Source organism: Staurois parvus, unplaced genomic scaffold, assembly GCF_062004578.1.
Source record: "Staurois parvus isolate SC_StPar_1 unplaced genomic scaffold, SC_StPar_1.0 ptg000019l, whole genome shotgun sequence".
Taxonomy (NCBI): Eukaryota; Metazoa; Chordata; class Amphibia; order Anura; family Ranidae; genus Staurois; species Staurois parvus.
The window spans coordinates 33,517,966-33,543,094 of NW_028317815.1; the positions used below are offsets into that span (position 1 = coordinate 33,517,966).

General features: G+C 39.0%; 1 protein-coding gene across 27 annotated transcripts in view; it reads right to left on the bottom strand.

Moving 5' to 3' along the window:
• CELF2 (CUGBP Elav-like family member 2) overlaps positions 1–25,129 on the bottom strand; it is a 639,281-nt gene that overhangs the window by 201,492 nt on the left and 412,660 nt on the right. For all 27 annotated transcript variants that reach the window (XM_089686480.1, XM_089686562.1, XM_089686390.1 and 24 more), the window contains one exon: positions 11,092–11,174. In XM_089686480.1, the coding sequence (XP_089542606.1) occupies positions 11,092–11,174 (83 nt within the window). The remainder of the gene's footprint in view (positions 1–11,091; positions 11,175–25,129) is intronic.

The window sequence follows — 25,129 nt, forward strand, 5'->3', positions numbered from 1 at the left end:
AGAGTGCTCTATACGGAGTGGCAACGTTATTGCCGGTGATCCCAGTGTTATCTGTTGCCATGCCCCAAAATCACCATCGGGAAGCTGTAAACTCTCATAGTTTTCCTCCCCATGTGATTCTCATTCACATCATGTGGGGCTGTTGATTGACAGAAGAGCACTGGTGCTTTGCTCCTCCTTCATCCCACCCACGTGACAAAGCAGCGAAGTTCCAATGTCAATTATGAACATTGTGCGACTCTGCCTGACGTGAGAGTGTCACATTGAGCAACTATGATTAATGTAAAGAACTTTTTAAAATTGTTGATCATAAATAGATCTACATTGTATTGGCTTTTTAAACTATGCTGTAAACACCACAACCTTTTTTGTACTGATGCAGATGAACGGAAATGTGCTCCACTTTCAGATTACTCAGCTAGTTCACATACAGGTTATAACAATCACATAACAGACTTACAACAATAGTAAAATAGGCATTTACAATGATTTTTTTTTTATATACTGTATGTACCCTCAGTTTTATAATAGCATACACTATTTATATCTATATATTATAACATTTAAGCATGTTCACATGGGATTAATGTCACTTTAAAGTGAACATTTTACCATTTTCCCTTCTTGTTAGTGTTGCTGGGGAAGAGTTGGACACTTTGTCAGATTTCTATTGCTATGTGGGTCCCATTTGGGAGGTTTTCCCTGACTTCCTAAAACAGTGAACCATTCCACTTAAAAGGAATGCAGATGGCAGAAAAAAACTTGTCAGTGGTTCTAATCCTTACCCTACCCTAGTGTTTGCTGTGTGGTTTTGTCTTTTTTTTCAGACTGGACCTGTATACTGTTGTTTTGTTTCATAAAAGCTCTACCAGGGATGGTCTTCCTCTTCGGATATGCACATGTAGTGGTTAAGGAGGAAGGGGACACCTCCTAGCCAGCCACATCAGCTGATTCAACCCTAATGATCAATGGGGTGAGAAATGTTGCAGCCAGCTTGCCCTAACACACAGAGTGTCCACTTTTCAATACAACTGATGCTTGGTAAAAGCACAGAAATGTTTTTTTCAATTTTTAATTCACTTACAATATGTCTTTGAACTTGCTAGAAAATCTAAATTTTCTTGGAGAGTCAATTGAGTAGCATAGCCCCCTCCCTTTATAAACATCATAGTTAGACAGGCCATACATGATTCATTTTGTTTATTCAACCAGCAGGTTGAACTAAAAAAAAATTAACCAATTTCACATCGAAAGTGTGGAGCGGGAAATCCCTCCCCCCCATACAGAATATCATGATCAGTGTTGCTATAGCACTGATCGTTTTGTAAAAACTTGACAGGCTCATTGTACACAAGTTGAGCTCTAGATTGACTTGTGTACAACCAGCTAGCCCATACATGGATCAAAATTCAGCTGGTCCAGCAGGGACCCTGCTGTGCCACCCAAATTTCGATCCATGTATAGCCAATATTACAGTAGTTATTTTCATGTGTCTAATTACTGTCTTAAATGGCAGCTCCTCCACCCCTTCCCTCACCTTTTTTATTTAGCTTCTGGGAAAGGAAGAAGGGGAGTACTATAGACTGTCACTTAAATGACAGCTCTGAGTCCCTTGGGGCTGCTGACATCACATCCAAAATGGTGACTCCCAACAGCAGTCTCAGGACTTTTGGATATCTACTGTACATAAAGGAGGCTTTACATGTAAAACACATGTATAAATTATGTGCAGATATAATATAATTGGAAGAGTTTTGTGTTAATAAAAGGTCTGGCAGCAGGGTCTCCTTAAAATGGCTTCAGTACACTGATTCACTAAACTGCAATTGCACTTAAGGCATGCTAACTAGCACTTAAAATATTATAAAATTACACTCAATAATATTGACTAATAGGCCACTTAAGTATGCCTTAACCACACTTTAAGATCTGTCCTAAGTGCTCCTACAGCTTGATTAATTAAGTCTGATCTGGAAAAAAATTATATGATAAAGGCCGCCTGACTTTTGTGGTCTGCATTCTTGTATATGGAGAAGGTATTGAAGACAGCGGGTCACCATAGCAACTGCTACAGAAGGAATTGTAGTAACTTTCTGATTTTTAAAAGACAAACATTCCTGTTGGTGTGTTGTTGTTGGGTAATGTTGGTGGGTGGGATTTTGGGTTATTGGTCTGTTTACTTCCATGTTGTAGTGTCTTGAGAAAGATGGACTGAGCTTTATTAACACATTGAAAATAAAAATGCTGCTGTTTTACCTTCTCTGCAAGTGAGTGCCTCTATACTAGTTTTGGATTTATATTTGTATGATATTGGTGTGCTAAACCATCAAACAGTGTTTTTTATGTATTGGGATCTCCTGTACTGAGATCTATTTTAGTTCCAGGTCCACATACCTTTCATAGACATTACGTGGAAGTCCTACTTTTATATAGGTTATTTAATGTGTTCTGTATTGAGAATACTGTGAAAAAGGAGTGGGGGCACCAAAAACTTTATACTGGTGGGAACAGAGGCAGGGACTGTGGTTGTTAGATTTTGCCACAGGACAAAAAAAGATGTCAGTGGATAGTCACCCAAAATACATCTACAACTGAAAAATAATTATTTTTTGGACTGACACTTTTAGAGAATTCAAATATTATAAAACAAAAAAACTCTAAATTAAAAACACCACAATTCCTGCAGTCATTAGGATTTTCTAAAACAAATATGCAGCATCCAGTAGATATTCTTTACACCATGAGAGCATCTCTAGGAAAAAATCTCTTGGCTTTATGCAGAAGTCAATTATGTGTTTTAAGTCAAATAATGAGTAATTTGATTTTTGGTGAGATATTTTCAAAGAATATTCACTGCCAAAATTATGAAGGAGATTCTCTTTTTCTTACAACAGTGGGACTCCTCTGTTGATTATTGTAAAAGCAGACCCTCCCACTTAGCAGTATTTTAAAAAAAAAGGTTAATGCAAAGTTTATATCTTTTTTTTATAAACAGGGACAGAAAAGACTAAAGTTCTTGCTGAGTATTTAGGGCACCTGGAGGGGATTGTTTTTTTTTTCTACCTAAACTTAAGTTTTACTCTAATATTACTGACTACTACACTTCTGAAGTTAATGTTTAAATAAAATGTGTCTGCTCTATTTTGTTACTCTTGCCTGGGGTTACTTAGAAGCATGAAGAGTGTGTACTGCAAATAAGTCTAGCATAGAAGTAAACAACATCTATGTTTAGTCAGTTGGTGGTCTCTTCAAGGGGTGAAGAGACCTTTATTTTTTAAATTTGAAAAAAATAAAAATAGCTAAATAGCTATATAAACTGAGTAAATGAATGTACACAGATTACAAATTCAGAACTAATTTTGTTATCAAGCCAAAGTAAAGCAACAGACCTACTTTATCAAGTGACTTGATATGGGCAGTCATGCATGCTAAGATACTTACTTAAGAACTTCCCTGTGTTAGGCAATTCATCGCTAATAGTTGAGTGACACATATGACATTTAATAACATTTAGTAACTAGAAACAACCTCAGGGGTTGCACGTGCAGTACTCGAAATGCACCTAATACAGTAAGGACTAGGTTAGAAAACACACCAGAAGCACGCAGCTCTTTGGACACATTCCACAATCTTGCAAATCACAACTTCCTAATCACACAGATTCATGCACCCTCTAGTGTTGCTGATCACATTAGACACACTGCAAACTGGATTACAGGTGAAAGCTTCAGGTTACTTTTATAACATTAATGCAAATATCATTAAGCTCATGCTTTTTTAGATAAAAGAAAAGCATATACTGTATATTTAACATATAACGTACAAACCACCTGATTAAAGTAAATGCAGCTCAACTAATGTTATAACAGGTACAGATTTACTTTCAATGAAGTGCTTTGTTCCTCTTATATACATAAATACTGTGTCTCTAACTGGTTTCTACTTAGATAAGAGGGTATATGGCTCACAGTGCTAGTAGCCTCCAAAGAGTAGGGACACCACAGTAGCAGCAAAAGTGCAGGATCTTTGTAGTTTTTCAGATAAATTCACTTTCTCTTGGTAAAGGAATATCACTAAGGCCCAATTTTCAAGTTAGTGGATAAAAGCACACATGTTTACAATGCAGATGTGCACTGCATCAATAACAATAAGAAAAAGTGGCAGGAGGAAGATGTCAAGATATCAGTTACATAACCTATCAAAGTCTTCTCCATCTACACCTCCTCCCTCGGTCACTTGATAAATTCCCACGGCTTCAATTACCATCTCTATGCAGATGACACGCAAATCTATCTGCCTACCCCTCACCTCATCCCTTCAGTCTCCACTCGAAGCGCTAGCCTACAAAGTGACATATCGGCATGGATGTCACTCCACTCCCTCAAACTCAACCCTTTCCAAAACTGAGCTCTTAGTATTCCCCCCAGCCCGTGCCCCCTCCACTGACTTCACCATAAATATCGATAACACAATCATCAGTCCATCCCCTCATGCCAGGGTGCTAGGTGTAATCCTAGACTCCCATCTGTCCTTCCAGCCCTAGATCCAATTGCTGACAAGATATGACCGTTCCTAACCCCGGAAACCACTAAGCAACTTATTCCCTCCCTTGTCATATCACGCCTCGACTATTGTAACTCCCTCCTCATTGGCCTACCTCTTCACAGGCTATCCCCACTCCAGTCTATCATGAACGCTGCTGCCAGACTCATCCACCTTACTAACCATTCTGTATCTGCCACCCCTTTCTGTTAATCCCTCCACTGGCTCCCAGTTGCCCAACGGATAAAATTCAAAACACTAACAATGACATATAAAGCCGTCCACAACACTGCCCCAATTTACATAACCGATCTTGTCTCTAAATATCACCCAAACCGTACACTCCGCTCCTTGCAAGACATCCTTCTCTCTTGCTCCCTTATCCCCTCCTCCCATGCTCCTCTCCAATTCTTCTCCAGGGCGCCACCCATCCTCTGGAACTCCCTACCCCAATCTATCAGACTATCGCCTACTCTACTTACTTTTAGGCGATCACTGAAAACCTATCTCTTCAGAGAAGCCTATCCCGCCCTCTGCTAATACTGGAATCCTCTACTCTTCCAACCAGTCCATCCCCCAAAGTTATTACCTATTGTACCATTCACTCCTCCCTCCTAGATTGTAAGCTCCAAGGAGCAGGGCCTTCAAATCCCTCTTGCATTGAACTGTATTGTTACTGTATTGTCTTCCACTATAATGTAAAGCGCTGAGCAAACCGTTGGTGGTATATAAATCCTGTATAATAATAATAATGTGATCCTTCAATCCTGTAATTCTCTCTGCAATGATAAACAGAGGGATGTCTGTCATAGGCTGCAGGCTTCCTACCACAGTTTAGTTTTATGCGTGGGACATAAAATACAAGCTTCAGTGTGGCATAACTCTGATGTGCCCAGCAGAGAGACAATATCAGTATTGGGGCCTAAGCACACTTCAGCCAATGCAACCCATTAAAAAAAATAAACAAACAAACTTGGATTGGGTCAAGTTTTTTTTTCTACAATTTAAACAGAGCTTTTGTTTCAGAAGCCAAAAACCTTCCCCAAGATCATTTCAGTTTGTGCAGCACTTTATAAAATGAAGGAAAACAGTACAATTACAATATAATTCAGTACAATAGGAATCAGAGGGTCCTGCTCATTAGAGCTTACATTATAAAAGGGAGGGTCATGTGATACAAAAGGTCAAGTGTAGGGGAAAAATTGATGGAGAAAATACAAGTAGAGTTGTTACATAGAGGCAAGATAGTCCTCTCTAAAGAGATGTGTTTTCAGGGATTATCTAAAGGTGAATAGAGTAGGAGATAGTTGGATGGATAGGGGTAAGGAGTTCCAAAGGATGGGAAAGGCTCTAGAGAAGTCCTAGAGACAAGCATGGAAGGACAAGGAGACAAGGGATCTAGAGAGCAGGAGGTCTTGGGAGGAACAAAGAGAATGGTTTGGTTGGTATTTTGTGACAAAATGAGTGATTTATCTGGGGGCAAAGTTGTGGATGGCTTTTGGATTCGTTAGTTATTTAAATTTTATTTGTAAGGTGATCAGATGCCAATGGAGAGATTGGCAGAGAGGGGTAATGGACACTGAATAGCTAGTAAGGTGGATGAGCCTGGCAGCAGCATTCATTTTCGGTACTGTATATTATGCTCTGTGCTTGACTCGAACGTGCACCCCCCACACACACACTTTGCAATACTATCAGTTTACTAAAGGTCTAATACTATTAGGACATGACAAAAGAAAGCCTAAGGTCTACATCTGCTTCTAGGCTTGTCCTCTTACTCTAGCTAGGTTTCTGAGCTTCAATAAAAGTGCTCAAGGGGTATTAAAGGATAAGTTCCCCTTTGGGAAAAAATTAATAAATGCACATATATTTTAGGAAAAAATATATTTTTTTATTTTTAATTCTTATTATTTTGCAAAGGAGTTTGCAAAGAATTGCACCTGCAATCAGTGTATTGTGGGAGCAATCTCAGGCTCCTGCAGACACATTCTCCAGCTTTCTTGCTGGTACCTCTGTATAGGCTTTCTATTTGAAAACTGGAGAAAGTGTCAAGGAACTACAAGGGCACTCATCAGTGCCCTCACAGTCCATTGAGAACTACAAGCTGTCTGCTGCAGTGGCAGTCTGGACTTATAGTTTTTTAATTCCCAGATTGCTGTGAATGAATAATGCAACATGTGTGGGGGAGAGGAACTCCCAGCTGGTGCATGTTACACCATAAATACTGGTGTAATGCGTAACACGATCCAAAAGTGAACTTAGCCTTTAAATAATTGTTGTTGCCCCATCATGCTGATTTTAGCTGGATTAGGCAATGATTGCAATATCTATGTGCATCTTCAAAACAGACCAATCTAACCTCTACCTAAATTCTTCTCTTCTGTACAAACTAGAAGAAATTAAATGAATGATTCAGATCTGAATACATACATAGAATTAAAGTATTTAGTGAAAGAAAAAATGTTGGCGCACCAATTAAAATCTTGAACTTGTCCCTGATTCTGAATGTGAAAGCAGGCAATAATTTAACTTCAAAACACTGTAGTGCCATTTGAAAATAAGCTTTACCTTTTGGAAAACAGATTATGTTGATTTATAACAACTAGAGTAAAAGAAAACCTAAAGGTGCTCAATACATACACAATTACATTTCAGGCTTTCATGTGATAACTTTCCTTGGAAATGTTAAACAGAATGTGATTAGATTTATGTTGTCAGAATGGTACCATGATCCAAAAGCAAGGAGCTGTGGTTTCAAGGTGCCTAATTCATCTCCATCTCCTCCATCTTTTCATCTCTCTCTGCCCTGAAATATCCATCAGAGCAACCTGGAAGCATGTTAAGCAATGCTCTGAAGACAGCCTTTGTCACACCTTTCTCCCAAACAGTATTCCCAAAAGAAAGTGTGTACTGATCTGTCACTGCAGACTTCCAGAACAGTTTTCACAAAATAAAGATGAAAAGATGCCATAAGGCCTGTAGGCTGCGGGTGTGGTGGGAAAGCCAAGGGCATGTCAACTTATACAAGCTGATCCAACTCAGACAGATACCATCTGCAAAGAGAAAGGTTGTGCACCAAAGCTTTTCATGAGTGTCTTTATAGTTAGGAATGAACAGTTGCTTTTTTAAGGAAAACTATAGTACTTCAGAAAGTAAGTATATGTTTATTAAAGAGTAAGGAAGCAACCTAACAGTGATGAAAAAAGCAAAGGTTACAGTGCAGTTTTCCTATCTTAGGTCCAGTCACTATTGCAATTGTAGCAATTCCTTCTCCTATACCTGTTTTAGTAATCATAAAAATAAAAGTATTTGGTGTTTTTTTGCTGTAAGACAATTTTGCTGATACAAAGCAATCCTTACTGAACATTTTTATGACAGATGAATAAGAAAGCAGTGAATGGCATATACCGTATGGTTGTTTCCTCATGTATGCTGCCACCACATGTGAGACCGATATTGTAGCGCTGTAGGACTAAGAAAACCTCTCTGTGCATTTTTGTTGTCTAGATGATAATTATTCTCCAAGGGAAAGCATCAGGTTTTAATATCTCAAAGGCTTACTAACCCAATTAATGCAGCTAATGCTAAATTATCCAATTAAATGATACTGTGTATGGCATGAATTTTGAAAGACTGCCACATTTATTTACTAAATGGCTACTGGTCATGATACAAATGAACATGGAAGCTGTTCAGGCACTATTCTCAATACTAGCAGCATAGAATAATTCTAAAAATACTGGTGATGTCTGAAGTACTGTAGACAAACCTGGGTACAATCAGTTGCTGTACTAAGAATAAACCATTTATTCTTAAAGCTTGAGGCCATTTGTAAGAAGTGACTTGTTAAAGGTGATAAATATATGTCAGAAATCAAATATTTATGCTTTACATTGAAGATGATAAATGTTGTTCGCACCATTGCACATTTCCCTTGCTAAGCTCTTGTTTATCAGTCATTAGCATAACAATATTTATATTCTAAAAGAACAGGTCACATGATTTCTTACAAGCATTAATATTTCAGAATAGCTTATTGTAACCACAGGTTTTAGAATGCTTTCATACATTTCAAAATGAAATTATCAGCATCTTAAAGGTAAGAGCTTTCATAGCAGGCAATTAAAGATAAACTACTCTTGTCCACAAATGTTAATTTTATTTCTACATTCCACTTACCTTTGACACTACTTTACGTAGGATAAACATACTCATATAGCCCATTGAATCTAGTGTTGTACTTTTCTTACTCATTGTTTAAGTCCCATCCTGTACCACTATCTGAAAAAACAAGTAGGGCCAAAGCTCTTTTGGCCCTACTTCTGTGGATCATAGGAGAGCACTTAGTTCTGCACCCCATGACCCATTTTCAGCTGACAGTGGGCTAAAGTTTGCTGTTGGTTGATGCTACTCAGTCATTCCAGGCTCTGGAGAGATCCTGACTTAAAAGTTGGGATCCACCCCGATGTCCGGACCGGCAGCTGGCTCAGCCTCTCAGTGTACCACTGCCACAGCCTGATGCTCTAGTAAGCACTGGAGTGGCAGAGCAGAGAGAGGTGACTGACAGTCACTGGCTGCTCACTGAAGACCAAGAACTGAGTGATCAGCAGTCTTTGATTGCTCAGTTCTCATTGTAGAGCTGGTAAGTGACAACTGCAGCTGGGATTCATGCTGCAGCCATCTAGGTCAGTATTTGTTATTTTTGATTCCCACACTTCTCTTTTAAATCAGGAGTCATCTGTCTTTTAGTCCTTTGCACAGCTGGCCCCTGATGATGCTCCCTTCATCCCACTAATGCACAGGCATGCTGATTATCTTGAATAGGACTGAAAGGTCAAAACATTTCGATACTTCAGCTCCATAGCCTCTTGGGGTGTGTGACATATATATCCTAAGGTTAAGGCTACGGGTGGCAGAGTACAGATTTCTTGTCTAGGTGAGGAATCTGGGAGTGAGGGAATGCTGACTTAAAAAGGTATTTGCTAAAAATATATATATTCTCTTACTGTAAAAAACGAAGTTGGCTGGGAACAGAGAAGAGGAAGGAAAGATAATGAGTGAAGGTCTGCTTTATTACAATTCTATTGTATCACTTTATTTTCCGTTGGCAATATTATTTTTACAACGTTTTTAGTTAATCAACAAGATCATCAAATGACACTTTTTACGTTAAGTTATAACGTGTGGTGTTCCATAGCACATCTTAAAGTAAGCGGTGCTTCTGCTTGTATATTAGAATACTGAATAACCTATAATTGTGTGCATCTGAACAGATGAATTATCTGCAATAACACTGATGTGACTCTCTCCCCCATTTAAGATCCAAACGCGTAAATTTCATACGTGTGTTATATCCATTCAGTCATATCTGGCTGGGCAATCTTGGCCAGCTCTCTAGACACTATGTCTGATATGCTTTAGAGCCTTTCTATAAAACTTTCTTGGAGAGTTTTTTACAAGCTAGGTTGCCATGTCTTTTCTTAACCTTCCCTTTTGCACAAGCTTACAATTGGCATAAAACATGTGATAACACATACATAACCAGTTTTTACACACATACTAGGCAAAGTTAACCAGGAGCCAATGAACCTACTAGCATGTCTTTGAAATGTGGGAAGAAACCAGAGTACCCAGAGGAAAACCACACAATCAAAAGGAGAACATGCAAACTGAATACAAACAGGGTTCTGGTTGAGATTGCAACCTAGAACCCCATTGCTGCAAGGCATAAATGCTAAAAACGAAGCTGCTGGGCAGCCTACACTCCTTCTATAACCCACTACATTCAATTAGCCATCATCCTTTTACAGTTTATAGAGCAAAACTGTTTTCTACTCAAGATTAGTTGTTAAAATATACTGCGTGTCATTTCTAACTGGCATCATGCTATCAATGAGCCAAAAATGTGCATAGCATCATGGCAAGAACAGTGTTTATGAATCAGTTTTGATGTATGTCCTTACTGCACAATGTACGCACCAGTGGATTAAGAGATGGGAAGGGGACTTGCTTGGACATCAAAAAGGTCATTTTGGTTGCATACCAATGAACATGGTGTGGGAAACATACAGTCAGTACTGTAAAAATTACATTTTACATTTTTTAGTTACCTCTAGTTATTTTTTTCCCAATAAATTCATAATTTAATTGCCATATAATCTTTTCATGATTGTGGTTGCACCAGCTGCATGTAGCAAGCCTGACACTCCCTTTCTAAATTTGGTTTACTGTGTTTGTTTCAATAATGATAAAAAAGAAAAAAAAAAGAAAAACAGGATTATAACTGTAAGGCAGTAATGTAATGCTTGTTTCCTAGATAAAGCCTAAAGTACATTTTCTATACTCTACACAAAGCCATCTGACTGAGACAATTAAGGGATTAGCCCGACACCATCACAAGTCCATTGCAGCCCAGTCATTTTGAGCAGTTCACACTTCATCATTTCCCCATTGGTTCTTTGGAAAGAGAGCTATTCCCTAGCAATAAACAGAACAAATAAATGACATTTAATCATGACACAGTGTCAAGGAGAAGAAGAATGTACTCACCCCAGGTAAAGTTTTAATATTGTGCAATGCGTTCTGTGCTTCCAGTGCTGCTTTTCTTGTATAAAACGTTACGAAACAACAACCTGCGGATCAGACACAGAGAGGGATTAGGAAATGCCTGAATATAAGATCCAGGTACAGCCTAAATGAAGATAAATGAACTGTATAGTGAAAGAGGATTTAAAAACTCACTCTAACATGTACAATAGAGTACAAGTATTAATGCCAAATGTACTTCTAGTAGAACACAATTTCTAAATACTCTGAGCTAATACATTGTATATTGTAGACAGGCCATGTTTTGAATGATATTTCCTTGCAATTTCTTTATATTCCATTTGAAATAATTGGATTTTTTTTAGTATGGACAGAGGGAATGCTAGGGCTTAACATGGCCTGGGCTATTTGACTTCTAAAGTACTCATGTGTTAAATGGTGGTTGGATACATTAAATAAAGCAAAAAAAAAGAATCCCCTATTTCCACACAACTATACACTTTCATATCCTATAAGTTTATTTTAGAGAACAAGGGAGCTATTGTACTGTATATCCAGGCTACCAAGCAAGAGACAATCAAATTAAAACTTCCACAACTGATTCTTATTTGGTGAGATCATTGAATAGACTACTAATGGTCATCTTAAATCAGAGATCAGTCTTTGGGCATCCATTCTGAATGTGCAATCTTGAATTACATCAACTGTACTGTTTTTATGATTCTAGAAAATCATGTACACCTAGAAAACATCTGGAAAAACCTTTTCATTGAAAACTTATATTTGTATTACGCAGCTCTGATCAATCAAATGACTCATCAGAGCACAGCTTCAGCTAAATACAGTAATCTGCTGCATAAGTGTAATCACACTGTGCTTCTGTGGCTTACATAAAATACTGCTGTATAGCAAAATGTTACACAATACGTTTTCACAAGGTCAGTTCTTTATTTAACCAATCAACATTTAACACAGTAAAGTTACATTCCATTGAGTGGTGTATATTGCCAACATGGCTCACTTGGAGCTGAAATAGACTATTTATTGGACTGATAGACAAATTTCAGCATCAAAGCATTAAACATAGTGCAACAATAGACAGTCAAATGATAACAGTTGGCATGAAGCTCCAAGATGCAGTCAAACAGGTGGTAGGGTGCAAGACTGTGAAGGAGTGCATAGAAGAACAACTTTCTTTATGTAATCAGGGATTGCATAGGAAAAAGTGAGGTTGGAATTTGACAGGGAAAAGTGGAGAAAGACCAAAGAGGGGCAGTAGATAGATACATCTGGTCCTCTCTCCAAATAGTGATCATGTAATAAAGGTGGGTAAACTATTAAACTATCTGAATGCTCCAGGTATTCCATGCCTGGAGTTATCCTGATGATGAACATGGGTAAGATGTAGGTGCAGTATTCTGATGTGAATTGAACGTCATTCCAATAAAACAAAGTGGATTAAAGTCTGTCTTCCTGACTTTTTAATGAAGTGGTAAGATCCTCCATACAGTAAGTTTCATTTAATAGCAAGATCCATTGGCAAATGGAGGGAGGATCCACACGTCTCCATTTGTTTTAAATATACACTTTCACAGCATTAGGAGATAGATGAGTAGTGAGTTTTTTAGAATGATATACCTTCCATTGTTTTAGTATGAGAAACTAAGGGGTCTATTTATAAGAAATTTGTTGTGCAAAAGCATTCACACAGCTGACCCGACTAATCACTGTAATCTGTCTAATATGTTTTTTTCCTATGATTGCCAGCTCTGTGTAGTAGACATAATGATCACACACATCACAGTGATTATTTGTTATGTCAGTGTGATTGTTTAAGGCACACAGCAAACAGTTTAAAATTCAGTAATACACAGTCTCGCCCTGCTCTGCACATGCTCAGTGTAGGCACTGTGTTGAATTTGCAGAGGCTGATCTGCTGACAGCCTAAAGATTTTCTACTGCACAGGACTCTGGACTTCAGCAAAATGGCAGCCTCCAGCAAGAAGAAATAGGAAGAATGCTGGAGGCAATTTACAGCACAAACTAATTTTGGTAGCATAATTATTAATGTGGAATGTATGTTCCTTGCTAAAGAACATTATTTTTTATCTAGTTGTTACGGGTAAAGTTCTGCTTTAAAATTTAGATCCCCTTGCTGAAATATGTCATTAGAGACATAATTCTTATTGCTAATTCTTAAGTGCATTAAATGGTCTCATTTAAGCAGAGTTCATTTTACTGGTTACAATGAAGGACTAGCAGCTTTTCAATGAAGAACTAGCAGCTTTTTATTGAACCTTTAACACCTGCAGTTTACATAGTTTCTTCCAGTGGTTATCGGATTATTTTTTTGTTAATTTCCTAAGATATTGGAAAATTGCTAAATAATGCTTATACTAAATATTCTATACCTATGCTACCTTGTTGCATGTACAAGGCTGGTGGGCAGCTTGTTACATAAACTGGCTATTTCAGTAAACAGGTGTAAGGAAGGCATGGCACCCTCAATGATCGTTTGAATCAATCATATAGGCTTTAATAGAATGATCCCTTTTAAGCTAATTCTTCTTGTACTGTTCAGTGACTAAGCCCATTAATGGGCTCCAGTTGGGGTCTTCTGTTCCTTCTAAGGATGCTCAGCAAAATATGTAATGGTAATAGAAAGATTATCAATATGCCATTGTAGTAAAGAGTAGTTCAATACTGAGTGGCAAGATGTAAAAATTGAGCAACAAGGTGCATTTTCCACCAGCGATATTAAAGCTGATCTCCATGACAAGCAATTTTTGTCTAAATACAAGAGGCATGTATATTCTTACTTGAATCTTGATGTATTCATTCTAGATCTGTGCAATAATCTGGTGAGAAACATTGGAGTTGATTTACTAAAGACAAACAGGCTGTTCACTATACAGAGGAATGTTCATTAAGCTTTTTAATGAGATAAAGCTCTGCTGAATTCCATCATCCAATCATGTGCAAGCAAAAATCTGTATTTTTTTTTCCAAATTTCACCTGTATGTGATTGAATATTCTTTGCAAAGTGCATTTTTACCTCATTCACTATAATATTGGAAAGTTCCCTTGCAAAGCCTATTTGCCTTTAGTAAATGAACCATTTTTCATGCTAGGCCCCTCCTAGAGTTCTGCTCTCTGCACAGGTTATGTACAACACAATAACTGGGTTAGCAAAGGCATTTGTTTGTCAACGAAGTGGACTTATATTCTTCTTTTGCTATTGAAGAATATATTGTAATGATTTTTTTGTGTGCCAGAGTTCAGCTATAAACATTTTTCCTTAGGACTTACAAGGAACTATAGCTGTAATGGCAAATTGGGAAGGTTACAGGGGTAACCTAGCCAGCCTATTGATTTTAAATTGGCCATTACTGGTCTAGATACCACAAAAACAGAAAAAGATAAAATAAAAGTCTTTATCTAGAGCATAACATTGGGGAACGAGAGGGCAAAGTGCAACAAGGGAGTTTCTGCTATTGTATACATCTCACAGAGATAAATAAAAGTACTAACAGTGAAATCCAAGCAATGTGGCTCACACCGCTACATACAGAGTATACATGTGCATATTGTAAAATCAGTCTTTGATCCAGAGGTGAAACTCAGTTTATGGCAGTGCTGTGTCTAAATTAAAAAAAAAAATTCTAGGTGTACTGTATGTGTATCGGGCACTATATGGATTTGATTTAGAGGCCTAATTGTGCCTTAATATAGCACATTGGCAAACCCCAGCCATTCGGAGAGTGCTAAACAGTATGCTATTGCATACTCTGTTCTTGTGCGTAAAATGAAACCTGATGTGAAATATAATACACCAATATGAAATGTCATTCTTGATGTACATTATGTGCAGAAGTTAGGCTAGGTAATATATGACAGGCTCAGTTTTACATGATTCTACCTATCAATGCTGCACTGGGCTTAATAAACACCATTTCTGCTTCCTAAAGGTGGAGCTTGTGAGCTGAGCATTATAACTTTCTATATGCAGCGTGTTCATTGTTTATATGGCTTTCAAAACTGACAGAAAGAGGCCAAGCATGCAAAGTCATCTGTTTAAATGTAACATTATATGTTAATTCTTGGTTTATGAAGAGTATTATATGCAGTGAAGCTGCTTTTCTTTTAAGTAGGCCACGTCTGTGCAGGCCATTTCATAGATTGCAGCTGCATTTTTCAAATGATAGAGATATAAAAACATACAAAAACTGACAATGCATTACACATTCCTGTAATCACTAATATATAAAAGTATAAACTGAACAAAAGGCATTCTGGATTCAGTGATAAATACATATATAAATAGCTGTTAATGATAATATTAAAAAACAAAAAATAATAAACCACTGTTACTGTTCTTATTTTATTAAAGTACTGATAACCAGTGTAGCACCTTCTTAAGTAGGTGTCAGGGTTAAATAGATAGAATTAGTTGTGTTTTTGTGAGGTAAATGTAGTTGTCATTCTGCAGTTGAGTGGAGGTAAATATGTGTTAGCAGAGGTGTCCCTAGGATTGGTGTCACCCGGTGTGGTAACACTTGGTGACACCCCCTCTGACAATCCTCGCAGGATGGAGCGGATCTGCAGATTGAGCATAATGGATCGGAGTCCATTATGCTCAATCCGCAGATCCAATCCATCCTGCGAGGATTGTTGGCTTTCTTTACAACTTACCTTTGCTTGGAGAGGGTCCGGTGTCACCCCGTATAGGTTGCATGCCGACGATCCCCGCAGGATCGTCGGCATGCAACCTAAAGGGGGTGATACCGGACCCGCTCCAAGCAAAGGTAAGTTGTAAAGAAAGCCAACGATCCTCGCAGGATGGATTGGATCTGCGGATTGAGCATAATGGACTCCAATCCATTATGCTCAATCTGCAGATCCGCTCCAAGATGGTTTGTCGGCTTGCTTTACAACTTACTTTTTTGTGGAGCGGGTCCGGTGTCACCCCTTGCGGTCGGTGTCACCCGGTGCGGACCACACACCCCGCACCTGCCTTGGGATGCCACTGTGTGTTAGGAAAAAGCATAGTTAACTCACTGTACTTGGTGAGCTGTGATCACTCAGTAAAGTCTGCTCTGTGTGCTCAGCTGCTGTCAGCCTGCCTAGCTTCCTCTGTATCCAGGAAACTTTGGAAGTTTCTGGATGATAGGTGTGGAGTTATGCAGATGGCAGCTTGAATATTGATACAGTTTCAGCCTATCCCAGAGAGAGGGGCTCTAAGGCATGCTGGGTAACTCTAAATATATTCAAGGAGCAGATGTGGCTCTGGGTTCTTTCCTGCCCAGGACTGATCCAGCCTGAGAGAGAGAGCATGTTGCCTTCTCAGGCAGCTACTGCCATGCAGGCTCCTATGGGAGGCCTGAGGGCCTGAATACTGAGACCCGGGTTCTGCTATGCTGACTGAGGGATTGTCAACTAAAGATCTGGTCTGGTATCCAGCTGCTCTTGGGCCTTGTGAGTACAGACATCCTTAAAGGATCTTAGAGACTGAGTGCTGTTTACCCCCTCCGGTGCTAGGAGGTCAGCTGTGGGTCTATGCAAAGGGAACACAGGCTGGTGTTCCGAAGAGCTTTGTCCCCCTGGATGACTTTTAAAGGTACACAGCTCTGGGGCTCTAAAGATGTTGCTACTACTACCACTTTTTCTGCTACTACTACTAATTTTTTCTACTACTGCCTTAAAGCTGAAGTCCACTGTTTGATTCAAGCAAGAAGTCCAATATAGCTTATCCTGAAGATCTGGCACTTTTTGCTGGCTGATAGCTAAAAAGAGTGGGAAATTTGAGTGGAGAGTGAAAAACAGTTTTGACTGCTAGTGATTGCTGGTGCTTGTAGTTGTTCTATTTTCTTATTTGGGTCTTGCTAAAACCTTTTACTTTTTTAAATCGCTTTTTCTGTCACTTTTTAGATAGTATTTTTTTCCCTTTCCTTGCCTTCCTTCAGTCTGCTAATTAAGGGGAGGGGTTAATTGGTCACAGGTGCTCCAGGTACTATATAACGTGCTGTAGAGCTCCCTCAGAGCTTGCTCATTCTTGAGCTTGCCTGTTTTTTGCTTCCTGGACCTTTGACTAAGTGGACATTTGATACATGGAGTTAAAAAACCAAAGTGGAAAACAGGAGATTAAAACAGGAGTCTACTAACCTGTAAGTGACAACCAATATGTCCTATTAGAAATATTAGTATTGTAACTGGGATATGAGTGCTAGCAGGGTTGAACGTTTTGTGCAGTGCACAGTGTGCCGCATGTATGCAACAATGGAGCAACAGCTCCAGGATGGATACCGCTGCGACAGATGTGAGTGGATTGCCCTTCTGGAAGCTCGTTTTAGAGATCTGGAGGAGCAAGTTGCAACACTGGGCAGAACCAACAACCTTGAAAGGGGTCTTCTGCTCCCTGAGCAGGCAGCTAATGGGATTGGTGGAGGGGCTAATCAGGATTATCAGGTAGGAAGATGGGTTACTGCAGTGAGAAGGAGTGGTAGGGGATCACAGAAAAGGAAGGCCAGGCCAGGGTTTGTGCACCTAAACAGATTTGCCAAGTTGGGTGAAGATGTGGGGGTGGCAAGCTCAGGTGTGGCAGCCCTGGAGGTCACTGCTATCCCTAACAGCCGGGAGGGCAGACAAACTGGGAGGGGTGGTAAGAGTAGTGCAGGAAGGCCTAGACAGTTGGTGGTAGTAGGGGATTCTACAATCAGAAGGACTGATAGAATAATTTACCTCCAGGTTTGCTTTCTCCTTGGTGCCAGGGTTCGGCATGTGGTGGATTAGGTTGATAAATTACTGGGAGGGGCTGGGCATGACCCAGCTGTCTTGGTCCATGTTGGAAACAATGACAGAATACATGGAAGGTGGAGGCTCCTTAAAAAAAACATTTTAAAGAACTAGGGGGAGATTCGAGAACTAAATGCATGGCTAAAGACCAGGAGTAAGAGGAAGGATTTGGGTTTCTAGAGGACTGGGCTGACTTTTCATTGGGGTGCAACCTATATGCTAGAGATGGTTTGCACCTAAATGGAAGGGGGTCTGCTGTGCTGGGGGAGAGGTTTATGGGGAGGATGGAGGAGTATTTAAACTAGGATAAAGGGGAAAGGGAGAATTAGATTATAATGGGGTAGACAGATCAGACAGGGGTCAGTTCTTATTGGTGGGTGGAATGGGGAAAGATGGGGGGAGGGCTATGGCAGATGATAAGAAGGTTCCCATGCTACAAACAACCATTGAAATTGGTATCATTTGTATAAAAATAAAAAATATGCAAAATACGTGTGCAAAAGCTGTCAATTAATTAAAGTGTTTGTTCACCAATGCCAGAAGTCTGCCAAGCAAAATAGGTGAGTTGGAAGCTTTGGTGCATGAAGGGAACTATGATTTAATTGGTATTGCTGAATCTTGGCTTCATTCTTCACATGACTGGGCCATTAATATTCCTGGCTATGTTCTCTTTCGGAGAGACAGGGTAAAAAGGAAAGGTGGTGGTGTCTGTCTCTATGTGAGAAGTGATCTCAGAGTGAGTGTGAAAGAGGACCTAGTTGATGGAGAGTGTGATGAGGCTGAAGCATTATGGGTGGAACTGCACATGGGGCTGTGTACTACAAAGGTAATTATTGGAGTTTGTTATAGACCTCCCAATGTTAATGAGGAGATGGAGACTCAGCTCCTTACACAGATAAAAAGGGCTACAAGGGCTGGGACAGTGATAATGGGGGATTTTAATTACCCAGAAATTGACTGGAGTAATGGTACTGCTGGAACAGTTAAAGGGCAAAGATTTATAAACCTACTACATGAAAATTTTAATGGTACAGTTCATAGAGGCCCCAACTAGGAATGATGCTCTGCTGGACTTGGTAATCTCAAACCATGCAGAGCTTATTACGAATCTCCACATAAAAGAACATCTGGGTAGGAGTGACCATAACATGATTTCATTTATTGTTAGCTGTAAACAACAAGCACATATGGCAAAAATAAAAACACTCAATTTTAAGAGAGCTAATTTTTCAAGGCTGAGAGCTGCTCGCCAAGATTTAGACTGGGAGGGAATATTGGCATCAATGAACAGGACACAGAAATGGGAGTTCTTCAAAAAGACTGTATGTGAACACACTGCAAAATATATTTCCTTAGGCAACAAATTTAAAAGGCTAAAAATCAAACCTATGTGGCTTACGGGCAAAGTTAAAAAAGCTATAAATAAATAAAAAAAGAGCTTTTATTAAATAAAAAATTAAGGAATGCTATCATTGCTTAAACATTACAAAGAATATAAAAGAATATGCAAAAAGGAAATAAAGGCTGCCAAAATTGAAAACGAATGACAGATTGCAAAAGATAGCAGGACCAACCCCCAAAAGTTATTCAAATATATTAATAGTAAAAAAGTCAGGTCCGAGCATGTAGGCCCTTTACAAAATAATCTACAGTGGGTGACTGGAGAAGGCAAATTTATTAAATACCTTCTTCAGCTCTGTGTATACAAAGGAGTAAGGGGGAGCTCTTGTTCATAATGGGCATGGTATTGACACAGCTCCAGATGATCCACATTGTCTCACAACTGATATGATCCAGAAATATTTAGACAGAATAAAAGTGAATAAAGCACCTGGACTGGATGGCATATACCCACACGTCCTTAAAAAATTGAGCTCTGTCATTTCAAAGCCATTATTTCTCTTTAATGACTGGCATAGTACCACTGGATTGGCGTAAGGCCAATGTGGTACCTATATTTTAAAAGGGGTCAAAATCTTTATCAAGTAATTATAGACATGTTAGTTTAACATCTATAGTTGGGAAGACACTGGAGAGATTAATAAAAGACCACATAGATATGTTCTTGCTGGAAAATTATATTTTAAGCAACAGCTAGCATGGATTCATGAAAGACAGAAGTTGTCAAACAAATCTGATTTCTTTTTATTAGGAGGTGAGCAAAACCTTTGACAGAGGGGTGGTGGTGGACGTGGTATACTTGGATTTTGCAAAAATGTTTGACACAGTTCCCCACACATGGCTAATGTGTAAGGTAAAGTCTACAGGCTTGGACAAATCTGTATGTAAATGGATAGAAAACTGGCTAAAAGATCGTATTCAGAGAGTAGTGGTTAATGATTCATACTCTGAATGGTTGTTAGTGGTGTACCCCAAGGTTCAGTATTGGGATCCTTACTTTTTAATATATTTATAAACAATATAGGGCCTGGGATTAAAAATACATTTTCAGTCTTTGCAGATGACACCAAGATGTGCAGGTGAATAATGTCCTTACAGGATGTCTCCAATTTACAAGCTGACCTCAATGCTCTGTTTAATTGGGCAACTATGTGGCAAATGAGGTTTAATGTTGATAAATGTAAAGTTATGGACTTGGGGGCTAAGAATATGCATGCATCATACATACTAGGGGGAGTGCAACTGGGGGAATCAATGGTGGAGAAGGATCTGGGAGTTCTGGTAGATCATAAGCCTAATAATGCCATGTAATGCCAAGCTGCTGTTTCTAAAGTGAGCAAAATACTTTCTTGTATTAAAAGAGATATAGACTCCACAGAGAGATGTATCATTTTATCCCTGTACAAATCATTAGTATGACCTCATCTGAACTATACAGTTCAATTTTGGCCACCAATTCGCAAAAAAAATTTGAGAAAGTATAGAGAAGGGCAACCAAACTGATAGGAGGCATTGAGAAGCTCAGCTATTAGAGGGACTGAATTTATTCTCTCTTGAGAAGAGCAGATTAAGGGGGGATATGATCAACATGTATAAATACATCAGTGGTTCATATAGTGAACTTGGTGTAGAGTTATTCACCCTGAGGTCATCACAGAGGACAAGGGGGCACTCTTTAAGTCTGGAGGAAAAGAAATGTAATCTCCAAACACGGAAAGGTTTCTTCACAGTGAGAGCTGTGAAAATGTGGAATAGACTCCCTCAAGAGTTGGTTCTGGACGGCTCAGTGGATTGATTTAAAAAAGGCCTGGATTCTTTCTTGGATACACAGGATATAACTGGATACTAACATTCATAGGTAAAGTTGATCCAGGAAATATCAGATTGCCTCTTGGGGGATCAGAAAGGAATATTTTGCCCTGCAGGAGCAAATTAGATCATGCTTTGCTGTGTTTTTTGTCTTCCTCTGGATCAACTGTGGGTGCAGAATTATAACTTTTTTTTTTTAATATGGTTGAACTGGATGGACTTTTGTCTTTTTTCAGCCAGACTAACTATGTAACTATTAGATAAAGTACTCAAGTGTATATATTTCCTATTTTTTGGAGTGCCCCACTCATCTTCCTCGTCCCTATCCACGTTCCCTAAAAATAAAAACTACAACAAAAACAAGACACCTAGACTGATTATTGGAGAAATGTGTGAATGAGACTATGTGCCTGGCTGCGGGGCAAAGTAACTGGGTAGGACCTGGACAGTATTCATGTCGCTCCTATGGGTGTAGCGCTACACCAGTATAACAGAGAAAATAGGTATTCTAAAATGCAAAAAAATGGCAAGTGCTTTAGAACAATACCGGTTGGTACCAGCTGATTAATTACACATTTTTATACATTAAAGGCCCATTCAAACGATTGCAATGCTGTAACACACATGCACATTACTACTCCTTGATGCAGTGCACTTTAATAAACCTCTCAGTACACTTATGTCACAGCATGGTGTGTTGTTCTGCCAAAAGTGCTGCTTTATTTTATCTGCTGTGGTGTCTTGGGCAGCCCCAGCACAATGCACTTTAACATGCAAGCACTCTACATATCACAGCTGACTGGACTGGTGAGAATTGGCTCTTAGTGTTGTAAGATACTTATAAATGACAGAAACAAATCCTACCCCTCAAAAAAGTACCATCAATAACAAGTGGCTAGCAAAATAATCATTAAACCACTGTATTAAAATTAATGTATGTGTTTAATTCATTAGGTATTAAGCTATTTAGGATAAATATTCAAATCTCTGTTGAGAATTTAAACATACTTACTTGAAGTGGAGTTCCAGTGAAAATACAAAAAATAAAAGCCAGCAGCTACAAAAACTGTATCTGCTGATTTTTTAAAAAATGGACAAGTACCTGTCCCTCGATCCCGCAGTGTCCTCCCCACAGTCCATGTCACCGGCCACCCTGTGTTCCTGGTGCCGGCATCTTCAGTGTGAGCACCCGGCTGTGACAGCTTGCGGCTTCACAGCTGGGTGCTCACTGTGCATAAGTGAATGCAGCACTTTGTGAATGGTCCAGTAGTCTTCTAGGACCAGTCACGTGAGTACCTGTCAATTTCGGGAGTGGGGGACCAGTCCTTGAAAAAAAATGAACTTTCCCTTTTGGGTGGAGCTCTGCTTTAAATCCCACATACTTTTATCTGATATGAATTGCTATTGTGTGCTTGTATGAATTGAGTATGGATTCATCTTTTTTGTTTTTACCATTTTTATGTTTCCCAAATCTCACTCTTTAGGTATGGGTTGTTTACCTAACATAAGTCAATTTACACCTATAAAAAATATTGCATAACAAGCCCCAGATTGCTTCACTTCAAAACACGTTTAGTTCACCTAAATGATCTATGATTGAGATGATCTGAGAAAATGTCTAGTAGCTAGTAGTGAACACTGGCTATTCAGCAAATACACTTTTTGAACTGTGAAAACTAATGAAGATGATAATGACATTATGGCATTCAGTGAAAGCACAGCAGCCTCCAATCTAGCTGAGGAAGAGCTTTAAGATGGTTAATGGTGACTGCTGTATAACTGCATTTTTTTTATAAGTTATTCATGTGGAACAAATTATATAGGATGTGGTGATACGATTGCATCTAATCTTGCTTTGGAAAAAGATGGGCACAATAAGGATGAGTTACAATCAGGGGCGGACTGACAACTCATGGGGCCCCTGGGCAAAAGGGGATCATGGGGCCCCTGTATCCTTGCCCAAACTCAGAAAAGCCTACGAAAAAGGTACCAGGGGCATCTCATGGGGCCCCCTGCTTACCCCGGGCCCTCAGGCAGTGCCCGAGTTTCCAAATGGTCAGTCCGCCCCTGGTTACAATGCAATGTAACATAGTGAAGCCCACCAAAATTCATTGCTAACTGAAAACAGAAAGAAAATCTTTTGGCATATACTGTACAAACGTGCACAGTATATGCACGTTTGTACAGTATATGCCAAACTGTACAAACGTGCACGGCTGAAGGAAAGGGACAGAAATTAGTAGGCTAAAAGTACATCAAACTCTGTGAGCATACACTGTTAAAATCTTAAGCATATTTCTACAGATTGTTCATTTCCAGTTACACTGATATCTCCATTAGACAAAATTAAAATTCACCATATAATATAAATACATTAATGCAAGGTATTACAGGATAACACAAGTTAAGAAAAACTACACTGAGATGGGACTTTTTTTGGTCTATTCTGTGTGCTTTAACAAAGCGGGTTTACTGAACAAAAAGGGGTTGATTTACTAAAGACAAATAAGCATCTAATCAATACCATTTCTTGGCTCAGCTGGAAGCGGGTAGGCTGTCCCCAAAGTCCTACATTACTACTTATGACCAAGGTCTGGGATGAGATGAAGTAAATCATGAGATATGAAGGGATTTCAAGGTACCACCCCATTTGGGAGGAGAGACGTTTGGAAGAACTAGGTAAATTGCAGGGTTTTGCTGGATGGTACTCTAGAGGTGTCCATTATCTTTACCAGTTATATAAAATTGACAAATTGAAATGCTTTCATCCCCTTCCTGTCCAGGCCAATTTTCAGCTTTCAGCGCTATCACACTTTGAATGACAATTGCGCTGTTATGCAACACTGTACCCATATGAATTTTTTAGCATTTTTTAGAGACAGATAAAGCTTTATTTTGGTGGTATTTAATCACCACTGGGATTTTTATTTTTTTTTGCTATGTAAATGAAAAAGTCCAAAAATTTAGAAAAAAAGTGTTTTTCTTATAAAATTTTGCAAATAAATAATTTTTCATCATAAATCTTGGCCAAAATGTATTCCGTTATCTTTTAAGTAAAAAAAAAATAACCCAAATTAGTTTATAACCAAAAATTATAATTTTTAAACTTTTTGTTTTACTTTTTTTTTTTTTATATTATTATTTGTTTTTTGTTTTTTTTTGTTTTTTTAACATACTGTCACCCTAGCAGTACAGTGTCACAATGGTGACACTGTACTACTTGTGGAGGGTGATGAAGATTTTATTTTTTTTTTTACACTGATTGCTTTTACACCAATAAAGGCTGTAAAAGCAATCATTTCTCCTTCTCTCTAGCTGCATTCTTGCAGCCATTGAGAACTACTGTGTGAGCTGTGATTGGTCACAGCTTGTCACATGGTGCAAGGCTGTTGTGAATAGCCTTGTACCTTGTGACCTCTGTGATCATTCACAGATTTCACACGTAGTAAGCAATGATGTCAGAAGTGACATCTTGCTTACTACTCTGCATGTGATCACTGATTGGCCAATCAGTGATCACATGATCGGGACCTCGCAGAGAGGTCCTGTCCGATGATCGGTGTTCCACTGTGTCTGGAGGACACAGCGGGCACCGGATTGCGGTGCTGCGCGCTCCCAGGGAGTGCGCACAAGCAGGGTGCTGGGAGGCCTTTTATAAATGGCCACCCCACCCTGCACTGCCACTGTCCAGCCATTTATATACAACGGCTGGACGGGAGGTGGTTAAGGATCTACAAACTGAATTTGGTATCCCCTTATGCAGATTCTTCTAATACCTTCAGCTACACCATGTCCTTTTTGCTTAGGGCAAGAATACTACTCTTAGACAGATTAAATTCCTACTTATAGATTAATTGGCATCAGCCACTGATAAGAAGGGACTTACAGTATATCTTCTCTTTATAAATGTCTTTTGGATTACTCTCAAAGTAATATGCAGCTATCTGGCAGGAGAAGCTGGTCTACAGATGTTACAGCTGTAGATGGAGAAATCTACCATTCTATCTTAGAACAAGTTGCAATGGAAAAACGGAATGGT